Below are 22,674 nucleotides of genomic sequence, written 5' to 3'. Positions count from 1 at the left end.
CATCCTAATGTGTGTTTAATGTAGCTGTAAATGAGGGGAAGGGATTTCACCCATGCTCCAACTTTGTCAAGAGTGTAACGCATTGTATGGTGGTAAAAGATGAGTCTACAGAAGTTGCTATGATTACAATCTATTAGGCAACCAGTTTGAGAGGCAGGCAAACTTGGCTTTTGTGTCTCATTTATGCCATTTAGAACCTGGCCCAACAGAGGCTTTGCAGGAATATCATGTTACAGAAACTCTCCTGCCAAAGAACTGTGAAAAACTGAAAAGCTGTAAAATGTAAATCAAGATGCATTACATCCTTCCTGTAAGGGTGATTTTTATGCAAACATGCCCCTGTCCTGCACACTGACCTACATAGTCTCATAGCAGCAATCACTGTACAGATCATTAAACAGATTTTATTTTTGAATGCTTTTAAAACAGGAGGGGATTTGAAGTTGAATTGTTAACAAGAGCTTGCACAGCATATACTTACTGATTAGTTAATATTTCTGATTACTTAGTTAAACTTTATGTTTGCTCATACTGCGTTGACAAAGATAACTTATTGTCTGGGCATATTATGATCTTATATTCCCATATTATGAAGCAATAGTGATCAATCTAGTCAAATAAAAAGATGTAAAGTTCTCAATGTACATTCTTGCCTCTTTGGAGAACTGGAAATACTATTCTATAACTTTATTCAGCCTTCTGAGAACAGCTGTGTATCAAAATACATGTTACCTTTTTTTTTTTTTTTTTTACTATAGAGTAGCAGGCTTAGCTCATTGTTGACTTTTCATATATGAGTAGGCTACCTTAAACATACCTGGGCTATTTCCCTCCAACATGGTGGCATCTGAATTGACAAGAACATGCATTGAGCAAGGTGAGGCAGGATTTTGAAAGACTTGCAGATTCATGATGTGCAGTGCTTGTTTTATTCATAGGAATAATATTTCGTATCTATTAACACTGGCTTCTGCACATGCTGCAAGACATTGATTTGGGACATTGCATCTTTTCAAGCAAGAAGTCTGGTAATGAAATGCTTTACACCATAGGTAGTAAGATCATTTATAACTCTGGTGATTTTCATAGTTTTCAATGACATTATAATGTCATTATTGCTAGATGAATTTGATGCCTGTTATTTAATGGTACTATCTCAGCTTTCTCTAGTCTACCAGTAATAATGTAAATAAAAGCATAAACCTCTAAGATAACAGCCTGGTAAGCTGTTTTTAGTTTTTTCTCTTCTGAAAGAGTGATTCATCAGAGTGTATGTGTGATGTGTAGTAAGCAGTTTTCATATGCAAAGATAAAGTATAATTACTAATAGATTAGATTTAAACAACTACTACTGTGCTTCAGTATTTAAATTATTTGGACAAGTATAAATTCTTGGGAAGTGAAAAATCTTCAAGCATGTCTTTGACATTAAAAGAATTCAATTTCATCCAATCCAGAAGATAGCATTTGAACCAGAAAATTATTATAATTCCTTAAGAAAGAGGGGACAATCTAAATACTGTCTAGCTAAAATGATGTATTTTGTTATTCAGAAGTCAGCAAAGTTCCAGAGATCAAATAATTAAAGCTTAATGTTTTAGATGTAGCAATTATATGGGCCTTTTAAAAAATAATTTTCAATTGTATTAAATGCATATTTTTAACCTATACGTATTTTTCATCTGTGTTCTTACATATGGCTTTAAAGACATTTTTTTCACTAAACGAAAGTTAAGACCCAAGATTCATCCAAACAAGTGTGAAGAATGTTATTTTTTATTCTAATAAAACAGCTTTTTTTGTTTACTTTAAATATTCAATGGAAAATACAAATGTTTAATTTTCCATGATCTTCTAAGAAAAACATCAAACATTCACAAATTATCAGTTTATCAATATTTGACTGAAATTCACAAATTTCTAAGCAACCAAACTTGACTGTGTTGAGAGCATGTGGAGTACACAGCCAGAGCGTACCTCTGGTTGAGGAAATACACTAATCAGTCCTGTTCTGTCTCTGTGTTTGTAATGGTCCTTTGTAACCTGTCCTTTTCAATTGCTTCAGTTTATCACATAAACCAACCATAAGGGCTGAGTGTTTATCATTAACTTCCCTAGTCTTTATTAATTCACAGTGCTTCTCACAGCCCAAAGGCTAGTCTTAGTGCCTTGCTCCTGGGTTCTTATTTCTCGGAAGGTTTCATGACAGTTAATTTTTTTGGGAAATAGTGCTGTCCAAGTTCTGTAGGGTAGCACAGGTATGAGGGTTTTTTATGTTATGTGCGAGTTTCACAGCTATGCTGACTTCTGACTAAACAGATGGGCAGTTCAATTGCACCTAGTGGTTAAATAACATTTTTCAGATATGCTAATCCATAACGTACATTGGCATACATTATGCACATGTGCATACATTATGCAAAGTGTATCTGTACCCTTTGTTTCACCATTTACAAAACCAGCAAATATATATATATATTCTATACAATTTTATAGCAATTATCTAGCATTCAAAAATTCCTGACACTCATCAGAATATACAGAAAGCCTCTATTTTCTTTAATTTCATTAAAGCAGCTCTTTGAAACAGGGGAAGAACAACATGTCCAAATACATGTTAAAAGCTATTCCCCCCCAGCAAGATTTTACATTAGGCAGTGGTATGGATTTCACTAAATGCCAATTTGATGTGATGGATCTGGATTGGGAAGCTCTCCTTTAAGAAATTAGTTCAATAAAATTGGATATGACCAAAGAAATCTTATCAGCATAAGAAAGAAATATGCCAGTATAGGTGGAGACAAAATATTCTTATGGATTTATGTCTCATCCAGAGATTTTAATTTAATTGCTGATAAAGTGTAGCAGGTTAATATTGAAAGCAATATGAAGAGGATAATAATGATGAAGGGGGCCCTATATCTTACTTAAGCCATCTCTCTATTGTCAGAATAATTGTGGCATCACTTTTGAAATGGTATTTGAGGATGAGAGACTTCTAGCTATATAAATGAGATTGTTAAGTGATTTTTTTTACTCTGTGAGAAGTAGACCAACAAAGTGTTTGTTTTGGATTAACAGTTGGTCAAAGCTGTGAGCAATGGAAACATGAAAGTGTTGACAAGTGGGTGAACCCCTATTTGGGTCACTCTGTTATGGATTATTACCTTGTTGTTAAAGGTGCCAACTCCTGCTGGAAAACAGGGAACTAGGAGATGTCAAAGAATAGGGCATCAGAGTAGAAATGAAAGCCGAGATTGATTATTTTATCAGCTACATAATTTTTGTTAACATCTGGCTGTTTGTTTCTTTATTTATGAGTAAACCATGGGAGAGACTTGATGCATTGTTTATTTTCTTTATTGAACTGCAATATGCACAGGCATTTTAATGCAGAACTTCAAATAGGACTTTCTTTACCTGATGTTGACATACAAGGTTACCATTTGGTCCATTAAAAAAAGAAACAATTTAGCATAATTTTTTATCTCACAAGTAACCCCTCCTACTGCCATTTCTTAATATAACTAGAACACTAATGACAAATACTGAAAAAAGAGCTTGTGAATTGTCAGCATACATAGTTTGTACCTGCTTATATTTCTGTTTACAGGACAGTGACTCATTTCTGTTTCTTTGCCATATTATATAATGTTGAAATCTGCAAGCCTTAAGAATGAGAGTCAATGTTATGTAAATTAAAATAACTTTCTAACACCTATGCAAAATCATACTCAGTTAAAATATTCCACACTTACAGGGAAGCAGATCAATTATAAACTAATCTGAAGGTATTTATTCAGCTTCACAAAAGTGCAAAAACTATAATACAAAACCAGAAATGATTCAATTTTTCCTGGTGTTACTTTTTGGTATGATGTACATCCAGGAAAAAACAAGAAGTCCAGAAGAACTGATTAGCTAGCCCAACATAACGTATCTCTGAAACAAGAACACACAAACAGATATCTCTTAAAAATGTCTTTTGAGTTCGTCGCTAAGGGAAACCTAGGCAATATAATTTGCTGCAAGATTCTATTAATGACTTTAATTGTTATACGATTGTGATTGCTAAAGTTCCATTTCTGCCTTTTCTTGTTCACAGAATTTCCTGTAATTTCTTTGGTTGGGTGATAAGGAAGTATTACTTCCATAGAAACAGTGCCACTACACCCTTGGTTTGTAAAGATATTTTGGGAAAGCTTCTGTAAGTCAAAACCATAGTCAGCACAGCTCTCCAGGATCTTAGTTGTGCTTCTACAACATTATATCACCTCACAATGAACCATCTGCATTAACTTGCACTAGGTTTTTTGCATTATTTTCTTATTAATTATGGGCCATCAACAAAGCATAGCTAATCAAAGCCCTTAAGATGCGAACTTGGTAGGTTTTCCAGAAGAGCAGTGGACCAGTGCTCTCCCTGTCTATCCCAGAGGTGTTTGCATGCTTTTAATCTTAAAAAAGCAAGCAGAGGGTTTATACACCTAAATTTGCCTCAGACAATGTATCTGACAGTCACTGTCATGACAAACATATGCACACATACAACAAGTCTATCCCAAATGCTTTTCCATTTCCAGGTTATTACATCCTATTGTCATTTTCGTGCTAAAATTATTTGTCCTTGTTTTCTTCTGTCTCTGAAGCTGCACTGTTCAAATATTGCTGTGGTTAGAGAAAATTAATTATCCACTCTAGATTTCCTTATTCTCTCCTACATTGCATGTTTCCAATATGAACATGAAGCAAAAAGGAAAAAACAAAACTTCCACACTTGTTATTGAGAATGTATACAACTTTATGTTTTTGTGAATAAGTACGTTGGGCCTGTAGTTTTGACAGTTTAAGAGTAAGTTGATCTGAAGCTTTGAAGATATAGATAGAAATTAAAATCATAAGACAAGTAACTAGAAGTTGCATAGAATCACCACAGAACATTGAATGAAATAGTAACCTTGAACCATTACTCTTTCTTCAAGCCAGCTGAAGAAGACAGAGTGAAACCTCAGAAATTTACTACACAACCTTTTTATTAGTTCTGAAACTTGATTTGTAGCCAAAAAATAACACAAGTGGATAGCTCCCATGAGATTACAGCTGTCTTATAGTAGAAGAATTTACTCTCCCCTGTGTTATAAATGTTCCACCTTATGTATAACTGAATGCAATCTGTTGGATAAGAAAAAGGAAGCAAATGAATATGACCCTAGTGATTAGGTCTTATGTTCTAGTCTCTGTCGCTAAGTCTGGTTTGTATATTAAAAAGTCAAAAATGCATCCTTTTGTAATAGACTATAGTATAGTGTAAAACTATCTATCTAAGACATGTTTATAGATGCAAGTGACAGTACTAGAAACAATTTATCTGCATCAGTAGAGAGTTCTGTGTGCATAAATTTACATTTTTGTTAATTTTCAACAAAAAATTAATATGTGATCATCAAATCAAAGGTTATATAATAGCACAGATATTAGAATTGTAGTTCTATCAGGAAACTTATAAACCATTTAAGTTATTTTGATGTGATATAAGACATAGATTCTTTCCATCTCATTTATAAGAAGAATACTTTTATATGAGCAGGTGAGGAATACTTGCTAGGAAATTTTTCTTTTTTCCATATCCCCATACAAGTTAGAAACAAATACAGAGAACCACCCAATCTGAGATTGCAAGTTTATACTACCCCTTTTACCTGTGTTTATATTTGTTGTGTAGTGTGCTTTTTTAATTTGCAGAGCTACTGAGTGGGAGCTTTGAGTATGTGGGGCCATATTTTCAAACCACAAAAATCTGGTTTTGCATGGGAAAATCTTCAGGCTGAAGTTATTTAGTCTATAGTCACACATGGTTATTTGCCTAGTGATTTAGATTAAGATACTGGGAAACAACATAACCTAGGTTGACATCTTTGTCATCCAAACTTCTAATAAATACAGCTATTAAAAAAAAAACAAAAACAAACAAACAGAATAGAAACACTTCCTGGTGCTTAGGTCCCTGTTTCCTATGATGACCATGAATCAATGGATATATTGCAAATCACAACAGCTAGCATATGTCCTTCTCACATGTCCTCAAAAAACAACACCCAAAACCTTACAATACACACATTCCCATGACACATCTCTCTTACTAACATCCCACACAAAAAAGATGAATTTTTCATTGTGTTCAACAGGCAACCAGATTCTGATCAGTCTGGACTCTTTATGTTAAGAGAAGATATTCCATTGTTATTAAGTAACATAATGTCTGAAATATCTGCTAATTAAGTTAAAACATTTTAAAACAAGCTATTATTAATCTTCTAAAACAAACTTGCTCAACAGATCAGATTGTAAGGTCTTTTCAGCTTCTTTAAGTGCTGCATTCTGTAGCTGGCAGACTTGATAGATGTTAAAAGTGTCTTTAAAATCAACAAGAAGCTTTTTGCTACATATGTGCTATGTTATTTCAAGCATTGTGAGTTTCAGAGTTTTCAGATTAAGAAGTCTTGGATTGGTTTGTGTCAGCTCTACAGAATTTCAAAGGGCAAATAAATGGTCCTGGATATAGGAATATTTTAAACAGCAGTGCTTTATGATTCGTTGAAAAATTGAAACTGGCCTTGCTGAGTAAGAACTGCATCTTAGTGCAGTTTAATAAATTCTGATCTTTAGGAGTAATCAGCCAAGGTGTTCCTTTCACTCAAAATTATTTCAGACTGATCGAGGCTGATCAGAAAAATCTATTTTTATAAAAGCAAAACAGTTCTAATTTTACAGCCAGGTTGCAAGACAGACATTAAAAGTAGTCAGAAAACACTTATTTTTCTCTTGGAACAGGTATTTTAAACTTATTTATTGTATCGTCATTAGTTCAGGAAAACCACCATACATTGTATAGACACACAGCTGATTTACAAAGGGGTGCTTAGATCCACAATATTTTAAGATTGTATTCCTGAACATGAAGAATTTTGTAAGTAACTATGAAGGAGCTTGAATTTCTAAATGCATAATTACTCTTATTCAGTAGGACAAATTATATTTGCATTTTGCATGTAACCCTAATAAGAAACTGTGAAGGAACTGAAATAGCTAGTGATAGGCTAAATCTATTTGTTCTTCTCATTTGGAAGGTCACATTCATACAGCAGTAAAATGATATTTTAACTGGCAAGTAATAAAGTTCCATGAATGGAAATGCTATGTTCCAAAATATGGAAAAGGGTGTTTTCTGTCTCAGAGAAGTATACTTGACATAGTACATGTTGACAGTGTTGGAAGACAAGGAGTAACAAAGATTTCTAAAGCCAGTGGTTTAAATGAATTTTGAAAAGAGAGAGAAAGTGACCGTGTATACAACATAACAACAAAAGCTAGAAAAGTCTTTGAATACAAGAGTGTGATAAAGGAACACTGATATCCTCTTAACCCCCCATAGGAAATTGGTAATTACAATCATTGATGCATTGTCAAAAAAAACCCAAAACAAAAAACGTGCCCTGTGAGTTATGTATTTCCAGTAAACCACCAAACAATAGAAAAGAAGGCTAAAAACTAGGATACTTCTGGAGGTGAGAGGGCGGCTAGGAGGGAGGAAAGAATAGCCATAATGCTGACATATAAAACGACTGGAAACAACAAACTTACTATTGCTTCATGATCTGCAGGTTATCTAGTGACCTATCTGTAAACACACTGCTCCTCCAAAGGAATATGAAGAAATTTGCTTGCATTGGAATTTGGTCTTCCAAATGACAGGCATAATTTCTTTTAGTCATTAATGTAACTACTTTAAGTATTGAAGTGCACAGACATCATCACAGTGAGTGCAGTAGAAAACCCTGTGAAATGATAAATAATATTGTTTTCAATTTAGTATTCGTGTGGGCCAACACAAATTGAATGGTTAGGTTAAAAAACATCTTGAGTTACTGATTTCAGGGGGCAACATTCAAAGTGAGGCAAATGAGTTAGGATACCATGGAAAAAATAATGTCTGTGTGAATTAAGACTACATCATAACCTATGATCATGAAGAAGCTGGTTTGACATTGCCTGTGCCCAGGCGCAGATGTGATCTTTATTTGCCAGAATTGCTAGATAAATGAAGACAGTGTTAAATAAAAAAGGAGAATGTTGAAAAAGAAATACAATGTTTTTGAAAAAATATATTTTAATCAGTTCCTTTAAAGCATTAATTTATAGATTAGTGTACAAATCTAAGTAGAATGCCAGATCAAAGCAGGATAGTGTGAGACATCCTTTGGGCTGATGAGAATCTTTTTGCTTTTCCTGAGGTTTTTGTTTCAATTTACTATGCCAAGTAATATCAAAATAAAGAAAGAGTGTTAAGAGGGGAGTATGGATAGACATAATAAAAAGGGAATTAGTCCAAAAAGGATTCAGAGAGAGAAAGAATATATGGAAACTACCTGCAAGGAAGAATGCAGAAATGCATGTGGAACAGCAGATGCTAGATGCACACCGTGTATTTCATATACATGGTTTCACAAACTTCCATTTTATTCACTAAATGATGCAGTATTTTGCAGAAAGACATTCTCAAAAAAAAAAAAAAAAAGGAGGAAAGTGTTTTCCACTGCTTTCTTTACAGTAGAAATCTGCTTTAGCAGTAGAAATCTCTTTTAAAAAACTGTTTTGAAAGAGAAAAAAATTAGCAAACAGAAAAATCAAATGTAAGAGAAAATTTAGAAAAGAAATATCAAAGTTGGTTGCTAGGGGAATAGGCAGTGGGATGCAGGGTAAAAAAAGATGAGGCTAAGAGTGGAATTTTGCAGAGCCTTGAAGATGTGGATGAAAAGCTTTAACTGGATATGGAAGGAGAAATAAATTTGGAGGGAAGAGATATAATGATTTGTACGCAGAACTACATGGAGGATTTCCTTGAATTACATTGAGGATCAATGAGTATATTATCAACAGAAGGAGGTCACTTTACTATCCATTCATTTCTTTGTATTTAAGGTAATTTGGTGTCTGGAATTTAATGAACTATATGATGTTATCTTTGCTGATACTTATAATGCTCTACATACAGCACTTTTTTACCTGTATGAAGAAATTTAGTGAAAGGCATATTCAACTACAACCAGGTCTTTTTGGGTTCTTGTGCAATTTATCTATTCTGCTGCTATTATCCTGGAGTTATGACATTTTACAGTGAGAAATAGATATTTACTTCTCAGATGAGACTAATTTCTTCCTGCTCAGATGATACTGTCTACTTAAATGTTAGAATGTTCTTGACCACCAGGCTTCCTTTTATTTTTTTCCTTTATTACTCTTCACTTTTGCTATTCTCTTGACTATTTACTTGAAAACTATATTAAAATGATTTAATCTACTGTACCGTAATGTATTCTGTCTGCTGCTGCTTTTGCTGGTAAGGCATAACGGCATACTTAATGTTCATTCCCCACTGCCTACTGAGTTCCAGCAGTGTTTGTGAAGACTCCTGGAAAACAGTGGAAAAACAGGAAAAGGACAAGTGTCAGATAAGAGCTGAATGAAGTTATGAAGGAAGATATTTCACAAGGTTTGGAAGGTCAACATTAGATGCCAGCTGTCTGGTAGAAGTAAGCAGTTACAGTCTGGTCCTGTAGTTTCTATTTTACCAGTTTGGAGACTATTAGATCAAGAGAGGAAGAAATCTCTGTTAGCTGTCAGGGCCACAATGGATATTTAGCCTTGAAGAATTAGCAGAACCAGCGGAAAAAAATCAGTGAGAGAGTGCAATATGTTTACATTCAGCATGAAATAATTTATCTAGCTTTTGAAAAACATGAAGCTGCAAGTTTATGAATGGCTGGGCTTTCATTCTGTGTTTGTATTCTGTGATTGTGCTGACCTCCTTTATTAAATAACTGCAAGTAAGATTGCAGCCTGCTGAATGGGAGATGAGGAAGGCCAATTAAGTGAATTCACTTGCATCTCTGTTTTATTGCATCTATCCAAGGAAAAGCCTCTGTAATGAGGACAAGCATTTTTGCAGTCTGAACGTCTTTACTTCACAGCTTTAATTTCCACCTGCCTCATTGGAAATGGGAGACAGTGTGAAAGTAAGGAGGGTCCCTTAGGGAGTTCCTCCCCCTCGCCATTGTTATGTCACCAAGTCCACCACAGGTTAAGCACTATTTGCAGAGAGCTTAGGTAGCTAGATCTCCTTTAGGTATCCACAGGAGACTACAGCCTCACAGGCCAGTGTCCATTAGATTTTTATCATTAGAAAACACATTGTATAATGAGCTGGTCTTCAGTGAAATCAAACACTTACTTGCTTTTCAAAAATAGGAGGGCAGTACAAAGGCTTCTCTAATGACAGTGTGAAACTCTATTCCAGGTCAGATATTTCCAGTGAGCCTTTCACAGTACCTTCTATAGACATTAGGCCCATCAATGTCTTTGTAATTAACTCTTTTGAAGCTTAAATATGGGTTCCTTTCCACTAAAAAGTCATTTAAACTCCTGAGGTTCTTATTTTGTGAACATGTTAGACTCATCTTTGAATTTTTAGATGTATGACATCTATTAGTTAGTTTTACAGTAAATCCTAATCATCAGAAAAATTCACATTTACCCAATTTATATGCTCAGAGTGTAAAATCCTTGCATTTTCCACAATACCATTCTTATAAATCAGAAAATAAATAAAAAAAGAAAAAAAAGTGGTCTATTTCCTTTCACCTTCTTAGAGGCTATTTGAAAAAAACCCAAACAAATCCTCAACAATTTAATTCTACTGTTTTTTAAGAAGTATCCTTACTAGTACTTGAAAATAAATGACAGCCAAGTCATAGTACTATATCGCTCAAAAACCTTTCTGGTTTTTAAACATAGCTGCTTCAGTAACTCTGCATACACAAATGTTGCCTAAATGCATACTACATTTTGGAAGTCTTTATTTGCACAAAGGAAAACACTTAAAGACTGAGATTAATTGCCTTTCAAAACAAGAAATGCTTAATGCTTTAAAAAAAATTGTCTTCGAATAATTACATCAAAACCATATTCTTACACCTTTTCTTACTTAAATAATGCATAATATTCTTCAGGAAATATGAGAAAATAATATTTTTTTATAACTGGAATTTCTATTCCCTAGATGTAACAAGCTGTATATAAATAGCATGCTTATATCTTCCTAGTGTTTGGATTGATAAATATTTCTATGTTGAGTCAGATGTGGTTAAAACTCTCCCTGCTGCTGTCTATTTACAGAACAGAGGTGGATTAATTGGGGTATACTTCATGCCCGTATATGTATTCTACAGTTTGCATTAGATAAAATAAGAATTTTACCTATATTAAAATGGAGATTAAAAAAAAAAAAAAAAAAAAAAACTAGTGAATGAAAATATACAAAGAGCTGGGCTAAAGGGTCAAGGCATATTTGAATCATATGCTATATTGTATTTGGCATTACTTTAAAGAAAATGTTAATTCTTTCTCTAATGTTTTACTTATTTCACCAATTTAATTGAAACTGGAAAACCTAAGAGTGAAGACAACTCTGAACATTTGACAATTTAGACAAATTTCTAGTAATGATTCATAACTTTTCTTTTGCCTCTAGTTTCTGACAGTTTGTTTAGGCAGTATGTGTATTATGGAATTGTCTAGAATCAAATATTAACATATTCACGGAGGCTTCCCATAGTATGATAATATAGTAGTCTTCAGGGCAGCTGTGATGAAAATCTAATTACATTTTTCTTTTTTGAACAGTCCTAAACTAGATCGGCAGTGTAGATCAAAACCAGCTAAGGGACCAGCATAACAAAGCTTTCAAATATTGGCACTTATAAATGCATCATTTTTCCTTAGGTGTTGTAAATATTAAAATATTTTAATTAAATACTTCGTATGAACATAGAACAGGTTACAAAACAGCCTGGAGCAGAAAAAATATAAATATTTAATTGCTTCTGACTAAAAGATATTATATACATATGTCAAATCAAACCTAAATGTCTTTGGATATTAAAAGCAGTATGCAATTCACAACATTTTCTTCCTAGCATCTGAACTATAAAATAAGCTTTTCCTGAGTAGCGTTGTGTGATATAGCTGCTGAAAGAAACATCTGCTCAATAGTTGTAATTTTCTCATTGTGTAATGCTCCAAATGATGTCATCTTTTCTCTCCCATAAGTTAATTTTTATGTCTGAATCTTCGTATTTTGGCATTTGTCTAGGGTGACTACTACAAGCCTTGGGCTGTGTGGGAATCTCAATGCATGCCATAAACATTATATTTTCCAAATAGAGAAACAACAAAGCATGGAACAATGTAGGATCATCCCAGAAATTTTATAAACCGTAGGAAAAATATTCACGTTTAATTTCATTATAACAAAGTACATTTATTGTAATAAAGTAATTTTATAATAGATGGATTAATACATAGAAATCCTGTATATTTGATACTCAGTGTATATCTACTATGACCAATAATTCCGTATGTTGGTAGTAATATTTTGCTTATGTCTGTGTAACGCTTCGATCTAGCATAAATTGTACAGATATCTGTGTGAAGGATCCACTTTAAAGAGTCAGAAGTGTTTCAATATAAGCTGCTATATTTCTTAGGGTTAATCTGTGTGTTCTAAAAACATTGGCAACAAAACCTGAATGAAGTATAAAGAAGGAATCTCTGCATTTCAGAAAAGGGGAAAGGACTACAAGCATAGGAAAGCATCTCTATACTCACTGACACTGGGTAGCATTACAGATTGGCAAAAATGAAGTAAGGTTTTGTTCAAATATCTCACAGTGCATTGTTTCATTATATAAAAATAAATATGTAGTCTGTATTTTAGATTTCCAAGTCAGAAGGCCTTGGGAATTAACTCTACAGCTGACTGGCACCCTATAGGCAGCATATACAGGGACACATAGATAGGAGTTCTGCACACCACATTGTACTAAGCTGTGAAAATTCAAAATGTGCCCTGAGATATGTGAGCATAGTAAAATGAAATCTCCTGTAGGATTTAGTGGTTGTGTTAAAAGACTTTTCATCCATAAAACGTGTAAAATTTTTAAATAGATTAGCAGCTTGAGATTCTTTTCCTCCTAGAAATGTTCCCTTCTGTGCACAAATTACTATTGTATACTGAATATCGCAGTTTTCTTTATTACAGCTGGAGGAGAGATTTGATTCAAGAAGCTCAGCTGTTTATTCTTATGTCATTACTACTTGGCCTTTTCATAGCTGCTATGGGGAATAAGAGAAGAGGCTGCTAGTGACATCTTCACTGTTTTTCTGTAGACTGTTTCTCAGGCTTGCAGCCATCAATGGCACTGATGTCCTTAATGACTTTTTTTTTTGACATTGTCCCAAAGGCATTACTCAAAAATAGTATTACATTCTTGCAATTTTCATTTCACTGATGAACTAGAAATATCTCACCATAATGCAGAAGTGGTAGCCAGAATAATATTGCTATTACTATTCAGTTCTCCTGAGTACGTTCTCCAGCTTCCATTTGGCTGGAAACTATATAGCCTGCCATATGAAATTGGAAGATTTTGCTATGCAGTCAGGAGCAAATCACTCAAGTTTTGGAAATTACTAGTTTTACTTATTTGTCATTTTTAGTAACAAATGAAAGAATTGTAACTACTAGCCAGCCAACTGCATGAAGTTACAGTGCACACAGACTGTTCTTTCTCTTGTATCATTTAGGTTTCTCTACAACAGTGGAATTTCTGTATGAATTACAATATCAATCAAATGAAATTAAATCTCAGCTTGGAGCTTTGGTTGGTATACATCTGATTCAAAGAGAACGGGATACAGAATCCGGGATTGTAACACTGATCTTTAATATAGTGTTTACACCTAACAAACCAATGAGGTAAGCTCCTGTTCTTTATACCAACAGAACATGCAATAAAATCCTGTCTGGTCACTCTTAGCTATGTAAGGACCTCCCTGCATTGTTTTACTCATTTTGTTTTCACCTCTGAGATCTATTAGTTTAGATTTTGACTTGCTACTTCTCAGTATTGGTATTAAAACTGACAGTGTTTTTTTTTAACGCCTGCTAGATGGTTCTGTTGAATTACTGCCTTAGTCTGTGTGTGTACCAATTTACTTCTAAACATTGGAGTAATGAAAGATTTCCAATGAAAATTAGTTTTTCTCAGAATTTGTGGAAAGCATACAGACAAGATGGTTTGTCAGTCTTGAAAAACTTTTCCTAGATAAGCATGTGTGTGTATTCTTTGGCTGTCTGGAATGATTGAATTTGTAACTAGTCTCTAGTGCCCCAGTAACAACAGTCCACAGGAAAACATTATCCTCTTTTATAGCTGCGGTGTGAAAAATGATGGATTTGCCTTCATTTACATTAGTACATCCCACCTCTTTAAAAAGAAACTGTGAAAGGGAGATCCTTTTGGAGAGAGAGGGAAGTTGTGCCTTTCTTTTGAAGCAGTCAAATGTGTATGGGGAGGAAAGAAGCTTCAATAAGATGCAGGCACACGGTAAATTCAGAGGCTCCACATTACCAGGAAGGTTAGGGAGCAGTCACTGCCAACTATCATGGGTTGCATGAAAAGAGGGTATTTTTAGGATGCAGAAGGGAACTGAAATAAACAAAGAGCAAACCTTTAGGAAACACTATCCACCCACACCATACAGTGCCGTTGTGTGAGAGGAGAGGCTAATTTAGAAACCCCTTTTATTCCTACTCTGTCCTTTTTTATTTTATTATTTTTTTTGTTTTGGTTTGGTTTTTTATCTTTGTGTACTTGAGACCTATCAGGCTTCATGTAGAGGACTCAATGACTGCAATTAGTTTCTTTATCTTCAGAATCTACAGCACCAACTCTCTTCTTAGATGGTCTGAAAACATCAGAAGCTGGCACATTTTCTAAAGTACACAGACCTTCGTCAGATCTATCTGATTCTAATTTGAACTGCTAACATGTTCTGGACCAAATTCTCCTCTAACATCACAGTAAATAAAGAATAATGAGCAAACCAAATTGAGTTAAACAAATTTAACTCAATAGAGAGTAAGCAGAAGAAGAATCAAGTCTTGTGGCTGTGACCATCATTTTAGTTTCATATTTTATCCTTTCTTGTACTTTACTGTAAATATCAAGTGCTATTTAGTCTACATTCCAGTCTAAGTGCAACTGATATGCACCATGTCACATAAAATTAAGGATGTATTCCAATTTAAAGCCATCTGTATTTTCATTTTACTGTAGTATAATTCTACACACTCGAGGCTTATTTTGGACATTAATTTACTCAGTTTATGTTTTATAATGTTGTTCTATGTATTGAATGTTTTTATCTGAAATTTTAAGGAATGAAGCAACTCTCGTAGTAGAGTGCACTACAGGAGGTGTTTGGAAGTTTCCAATGCTGTTCATTGCTACGGAACCAGAAGTGGATGATGTCATCAACATTGAAGCAGTTGGCCTGAATAAGGAATCTGTAGTTGGTTTTAGGCTTACAAGCCAGACAAGGTAAAAATACTTATGATAAAGTGTCTATGCAGTTTTCTGAGGCTAGAACTCATGCTCAAACACATCAGATAGGATAGATTTGGGCAACAGAAACATAACTGGGCTGCAGCTATTTCAGTAATACATCATTAATTTCAAATGCTGCATTGTATAGGTAACAAATGTGATTTTGAAGCTGTACTGTAGAAAACAGAAGCATTCTACATTTAGGCTGTAGCCCCTCAAGAGAAAATTTGCAGAATAGATCCCAATGTTTATGTTATGACTTTAAAGTTTTGCCCTAAAATGCTTTTGTGTGTTAAAATGTGTAACATGAATTTGAGGAAGGTGTGTCGTGATATTAAAGGCTCACTATTAAAGCCTTAATGTTTTTACTAACAAATTGTTTTTCCAAGTATTTTGTACTTACACAAAGTTAAAAACAGTCCTTTGCATTGTGCTTTAAAAATTTTTAAATGTGCCACTTTTTTTAAGTATTCCTGTTTTATTATATAAGCATGTTATGAATTCATCTCTACTCTGCCTTTTCACTAGATAAAATAATTCTTCCGTATTTTCTTACTCTCCTTTTTAAAAGTCCTGCAAAATCTCCGTTAATATATTTTTTACATACTTTTCATTATTTTCTCAGAGTTTCATAATGTTATAGCAAACCCATACTGTCACTTGTCTACAGCAGAAAGTGAAGGAATAAATTGTGTGGTATTGATAGATAAGTTTTAAAATAGTAAACAGTGAACCTGAAAGAATCATGATGCTTGCAATCTAATTAGCTCATGGAAGTTTTTAAATTACATTAATTCTTTAAAATTGACTTTTTTTACTGTATATCCTGAAAGTGTGCCAGATATGCTGATTGATAGTTAACTTTCATTGTAGATGCATGCTTTTGTAGCATCCCCAACAGGAAGGGTCCTTGGTTCCAACTGATTTTTTTTTTTTTTTTAAGAGCTTATTTCCAAAAGCTGCACATCTAAGATGGGCAGTTGTTTCAGCTTTTAGATGGCTGTCATTGATGATAATTACTGAGGACTCTGAAAAAGGCTCCTATCACAGTGTTCAAGTTAACAGCTTCAACAGAATGGGCTGTTTCAGGAACAAAAGTGAAGCAATTGCTCTGGCAATACTGTAATCTCCTGGTAGGTGTTTGATAGTATTGAAGAGACCCAATGTTCTCCAGAAAGGCATTATAAAACCTGAATCATTATAGTTATATAAAGAAGGAGCCATGATGGAAGACAGATTCCCTTTTTCCCTTAAACAAATTCCGACTTTATTTTACATAACAAGGGTTCCCCCCATACATTTCAAATATGAAATGTAACGCTTGCATGTACTGAATAAGCTCCGTGTTGTAAATAGTGCCAATAACTGCTCTGTAAGTTTTATATTGCTTTATCTTATCTTTGATTTGCTTAGGAGCTTTTTGGTGCTGGAGGTTTTGTTATAGAAATAGAACGGTCAGCCAACCAACATTTAGCATACAGGATCTGCAGTTTAAAAGCAATTACACAATAAACCCATATTTTACAGATGTAATTTAATGCTTGAATAACTCAAATTACTTAGATTAAAAATAAAACCACGAAATATTAAAATATGGATTAAAAGTTTCATTTGGGATATGGAGTGTCATCCTATAGACCTTCCCTGAAAAAAAATGATCGGCCCTTTGGAGTTTTTAAGTAAACAGTTGGTAGAACAATCCCATACAGAATCAGTTCTGGTACTTAAAGAGAGGTGGGGTTTTTTTTTCACCCTGCCTATAGATACCTTCTGTCTTCCTTTCTTATGCTGAGTAGTACCTCATGGCACTGCTACTTTGAGAGTAACTGGGGGAGAAACAGAGATGTATTTCTCAGTAACCTGTTAGAAAGGGACTCTGCAGCTGTGTCTTTTTCTCCCTCTGCTACTTGCAGGACAGAGTGACTGCACAGCATCACTGAGAAGACCTGTACATCTTTTTTGGGCTAGCAGGGTGCATAGTGATGCAACAAAAATATTTGAGAACCACAGTCCCCCAAAAGGCTCAGTATCTTATTAAGGACAGATTAGGATTCTGTTCTATATACCAAGTTGAATGAGGGTCTTCAGTGATCCACAGAGCACCTTTGGTGACCACTACAAAGCTATGAGGTCAATGGTTTTAGCTTTCTTTTTCTTTACAGATACTACAACTCAGATGTGGGCTTCTCACTTTAATTCCACCCTTCCCCAGCAAAATCCTCAATGCGTACGAAAGATTTCAGACTGAATTAATGATTTTCCTGTTTACCCATAACTACATTTGATGTCCTTGCTTCAGGAATGATGAACAGTTACAAATGGGAGGTAGTTGCTACACTGCTCACAATTGCTCTGCAATAATGAAAGCTTTGAGAATCCATGCAAATATGTAACACACTGTCTCTTTTAATACATTTAAAATTAACACACACACATGCCCCCAATGAGAAACAGCCCAATATCTGCTTCAATAAATAATGAAAGACACCGAGAATGCAGCCAAGCAGTTTTGTTGTATGAAGAAAACTCAAATACATTTTTAAAACCTGTCTGCACCTAGGACAGTTGTGATATATGAATAATCCAATATTTTACTTTCAGCTTTACAAATTCAAAAGGGACATATTGTTGAATGGTTTCTTGTAATAGCATTGAGATTGATTATAGTCAAATAAGCAGATTTCACTTGTTAAATAAGAAAAATCTGCCATTTTTTAAGAGTCACAGATGACCTTCATCAGGTTTTGTCATAAATGTAGGTTTAATTCAACACCAGCTGAAATCATTGGCAACATTTCCACTGAGGTAACTGGCTTTGATACAAGCCTCTAATGTTTCTGTTAACATTAGTGTTTGTTTTAATACCAAATGGATTATTGAATGCCAATGGCAGCAGTATTAACCAAAAAGAATAGATAAAATCTTATCCCTGGAAATAAAAATTATAGAAAGTTGTTTGATATCTAGCTCAAATTATTGGTCTATTATTTTGTGTTGATATCTGTAATTGAAACAGAGACTAAAAATTCCAGAAGTGATGCTTTGCTTAAGAAAACTAGTGCTTTCTATATTTGTTTTGCCGAAAATAACTTCTTAATGTATTTTTAATCAATTATATTTTGGGATCAGAACAATTGTATTAATACAGAACTGTTTTTTGGAGAATATTTACTATTATATGTTGCAGTACAGAACTACTTAGATGGTTGGATTTATTTCTTAATGTTAAAATACTGATATCCATCTACAGCAGAATGTTACCTCATTTGTTTTCCAGTGCAAATACTTCAGTAGCCAACATGAAACATGTGGATAGATAAATATGAAAACTATGTTCACTTGAAAATTTTTTGTAAACTACATTACTTTTGAATGTTTAGTCAAGATGGTAGATAATTCTCTCCTGTTCTTTCTATCCGCTTATTTCTCATACACAAAGCCTTCTTTCACCAACATAATTCTAGCTTTCCATGTACCTCTTAGTGATTGTTTTAATCATGTATTGCTTCCCATATACAGTAAAATTTTATCCATCCTTCCATCCCAACCTCTTATTCCAGTCCTGTGTTTATCACAAACAGGATATTTCTCACATTGAAGAAACTTCTCAGATGAACTTAAGCTATGCTTCAGAAAAACATACTTAGTCAGCACCTGCTATCACAAAAGCAAACAGCGTGGTATCAATATGGTCTCCACAGAGTGGTATCTGCAAAATCCAAGGCTCCACCCAATTATGGAAACAGCTAGAATAAAGAGAGAGTGAAAACAGGTGGACTGGGGAGATGAGAAGAAAGATGAAATTAACCTTTAAAATGACTGCATGTGCAGAATTATTTATCTTAACCTACATTTCATATTTTGAACACCACTGTGGATATTTTCCTTATTTCTTCTATGCACATTTCCTAGGGTATAGCATAAATGTTCAATTAAAAACATTCCTTGATCACACAAAATTAATTTTAATGCTGTCTGAAGAATAGCGAGCAACTAATTTTTTTTCTGTACCCTCCTTAATTGTGAAGGGAAAAACAAAAAAGGTTTACAGTTACAACTTTGAGAAATATTTCTATTTTACTGTAATTACTTCTGTATTTCATTAGAATTATCATGAGCCAGAATTATGTATGCTGCAAGAAAATGAATTCGTTAATTTCTCAGCACACGTACCCTCTCCTCACCCTCTCTCGCATGTCGCTGTGCATGTTATAGGCCTGGATTCCTATGCCAATCCCTTTGTTACCTGTTCTGCAATATTCTACCATTAATCTAAAGATGTAATTAGAATACTTTATCTTAGCATCTCACACATAGTGGCAGCTGCAAAGAACAAATGTTGACTGAGTTCCATTTTTTGGAGTCTGAACAGACAAGTGGAAAATATCAATAATGGTATACAAGCAGCAGAGCTTCCAAAAAGTTATGATCATCCTTTCTAATAACACAATACCTGACATGTCACACATTTAGCCAGGAGCTGTATCTAGCCATGTCACCTGGACCATTTTTAGCAGGAAAAGTCAGTTTACCAATCTGCAAATATAGTACCCCCGGGTAGAACAGGAATGAGACAGACATCTTAACATCTCTTGAAGATAAAAACACTAGCTCCTGCTTTGGTTTTACAATATGTACACAACAAAAGTGATGTTATATTTGGTAAAGCATTCCCTGACAGTCATTTGTCATGCAGTGTTTCTTCATATTTTTTGAAAATCCTTTAATTCTGAAGCAGTCTTTCCAAAGCTATAGAGTGACAACTGGAGTTAAATCTTTTCTGATGTCCAGAGTTCAGGATTTAGAGTCGTCAATTAAACCAGAGTTGGTTTTGGTACAAAACGTAACCAATTTTGATAAACAATGAGGATTTCTTATTTTTTTTTTCCATTGCCATTTCCTTTGTTGAAAAGAAATTATCTAAATCATGCCAACTATCACTAATAATTTTATAGAATTTGACAACTGCATACAGTTAATAACTTTAAAGAACTTCACTACGTAATAACTGAAATTTCTTGTGTCATCCAACAGATGTTAACTACAAATTACAAGAAGTAAGTAAGTGTAGTTACAATTAACTATTTTTGGAAGCACATTGCAACATTTTCAAACCGTATCCCTTATTTGCTTAAGCAGTTATACACTTTACAGATTAAGACATTTTGTTATTTTTATTGAAAAAAAAAATCTTTTGATCAAAAGCACTATGTATTGTTTTTTATGTATAGTTTGCAAAATGCTGAGTTTTGTAAAGGAAGAAATTTCTACAGGAATAATTTACTGCTTCACTAGTTTGAGGAAGAGAGGAGTAAACATTAAATCTATTTTGAGCCTTAATTTAATAAAGACTTATATTTTCAGATTTGCTGGGTATTTTATAAGTTTTGCAGTGAGATATCTATGGGAATATAAATTTTAAGGTTTTCCTTAATTGAAGACATAAGATGCTATTCTTTTTTAGTTTACTAATTTGAAAATTATCTAACACGAGAACACTGACGAGCACAGACTGCTATTTAAGAACAGTGCTACTTAAGAACAAGATTAAAGGAGTAATTATAAATATGTCTATTAAATGCTAGCTCAATTTCCACTCTTCCTAGTTGCCATGATTTCATTGTCCAATTATTATTTAAATTCAAATTAATGATTACTCTTGTTCATCATTTGAGTAAGGGCAGAGTTCATATTGTCTGATAGCAATACTAAACTATTATGACAGGAGTTATGGAACATGCAGGTGGGAAGACACATTTGCTTTCTTTGGTTTATATGGCCCTTATATTTAATAATTCATCTGTGCTTGGTTCATATGTGTTTTCAAAACTCTACACATCATTAAACTTTATCGAGTATGTTAGTATCTGCCATCCTCGAGTTAAACAAAAGCCTTCTTGAAAAAATGTAGACTGCCTCATAGCTGTCCTTCATGGCTGAGAAATGACAAGCCAAACATTGACTCTAGAGCTGTTTTACCTGAAGCAGTAATCAAAAAAGAGGAATTAATTTTTAATCATTTTAAACCACACAATTATTAATTTTTAATTATACACTAAATATACAGACACTGAAAACAATAATGTCTGAAATTCAGGTGCTATCCTGGGAATTTTATCTCCAGTTTTCTCTGTACTATAGAAGATGAAAATGACAAGCAATTTACTTATGCTAGCGAGCTAGCCAGGATTGCAGATCATCTCCCTGATGTGAACATCAGTAAAAACACTGCTTGTTTTTTCTCAAGAGGCCATCTTTAGATATATTTTTAAAACAAAAATTCATGATTTATCAGCATTGCAGGCACTGTGAAAGGTTCCTGTTTCTGATTGTGTGTAAGTTTTTAATTGGTAGTTCTTGTATTGTTAGCCATATCTTCATCAGAATCCCTGCTGGCCTATCATATTATGGCTGTACATTTAATTTGCCAGAATTTCTATTTTCCTTATTTGGACATAGCTCCTACTTTGAGGAACATTTTGCATCCAGTAACTGACTTGACTCTTTTGTTTAAAACTGCCAGGCTTTGGGGAGGAAAGGGAAGGGAAGGGAAAAGGGAAGGGAAGGTGGAGGTTTTAGGTGTGACTATACGTGTTCATGTAAGTATGTATGTGTATATGTGTATATATGTATATGTATGTGTGTATATATATATATATATTTTACTCAATACAGAAAAAAATTATAGCTGCCTTGTCCTGTAGTACCTCATTCCAATGCTGTCAAGAAGTATGCAGATTTTCTTTAAAGCTTTTTTGTTAGCTTTTCTCCATTTTTCTTTAGGAAAATTAAAATCTGACAAGGTTCATGCAATAAGTTTTTTTCTCTGACTTGGCAAATATCTTATGTGCACAATCACAGTTTGTGACAGTTTCATTTTAAACTGTCTGGTCCCCTTGTCAGGACTAAAACTATAGCTTTTTCTCCTGTGTGTTTTCTGACTAACTGTTTTGAGGAATCATTTACAGTCTCTGAAAAAAAACTCTACTGTTGCATCACATCCTGCAAAGATGCAATTTCTGCAGGAATAAAGTCCTTATTTTCTTGCCTCCTGTGCATGCAGCCTGTCCCATCTCCCTTAGCATTTCATCATTGCATCTGTAGTCTAAGTCACGCTCTTGTATGTCTTACAAAGACACAAAGTGCTTATTACGAGTTGTCATCCCTA

At 34.0% G+C, this 22,674-nt stretch overlaps 1 protein-coding gene across 1 annotated transcript in view; it reads left to right on the top strand.

Annotated features, from left to right (window-relative positions):
• CFAP47 (cilia and flagella associated protein 47) overlaps positions 1-22,674 on the top strand; it is a gene marked incomplete at both ends in the record, with an annotated part of 347,065 nt that overhangs the window by 312,611 nt on the left and 11,780 nt on the right. The window contains 2 exons of the mRNA XM_082336357.1: positions 13,702-13,873; positions 15,339-15,500. Coding sequence (XP_082192483.1) covers positions 13,702-13,873; positions 15,339-15,500 — 334 coding nt within the window. The remainder of the gene's footprint in view (positions 1-13,701; positions 13,874-15,338; positions 15,501-22,674) is intronic.

The sequence above is a fragment of the Platalea leucorodia genome (genome assembly GCF_965183815.1).
Source record: "Platalea leucorodia genome assembly, chromosome: 2".
Lineage (NCBI taxonomy): Eukaryota > Metazoa > Chordata > Aves > Pelecaniformes > Threskiornithidae > Platalea > Platalea leucorodia.
Note: the sequence above shows the minus strand (reverse complement) of the source record. Positions and strands in the feature narration are given on the sequence as shown.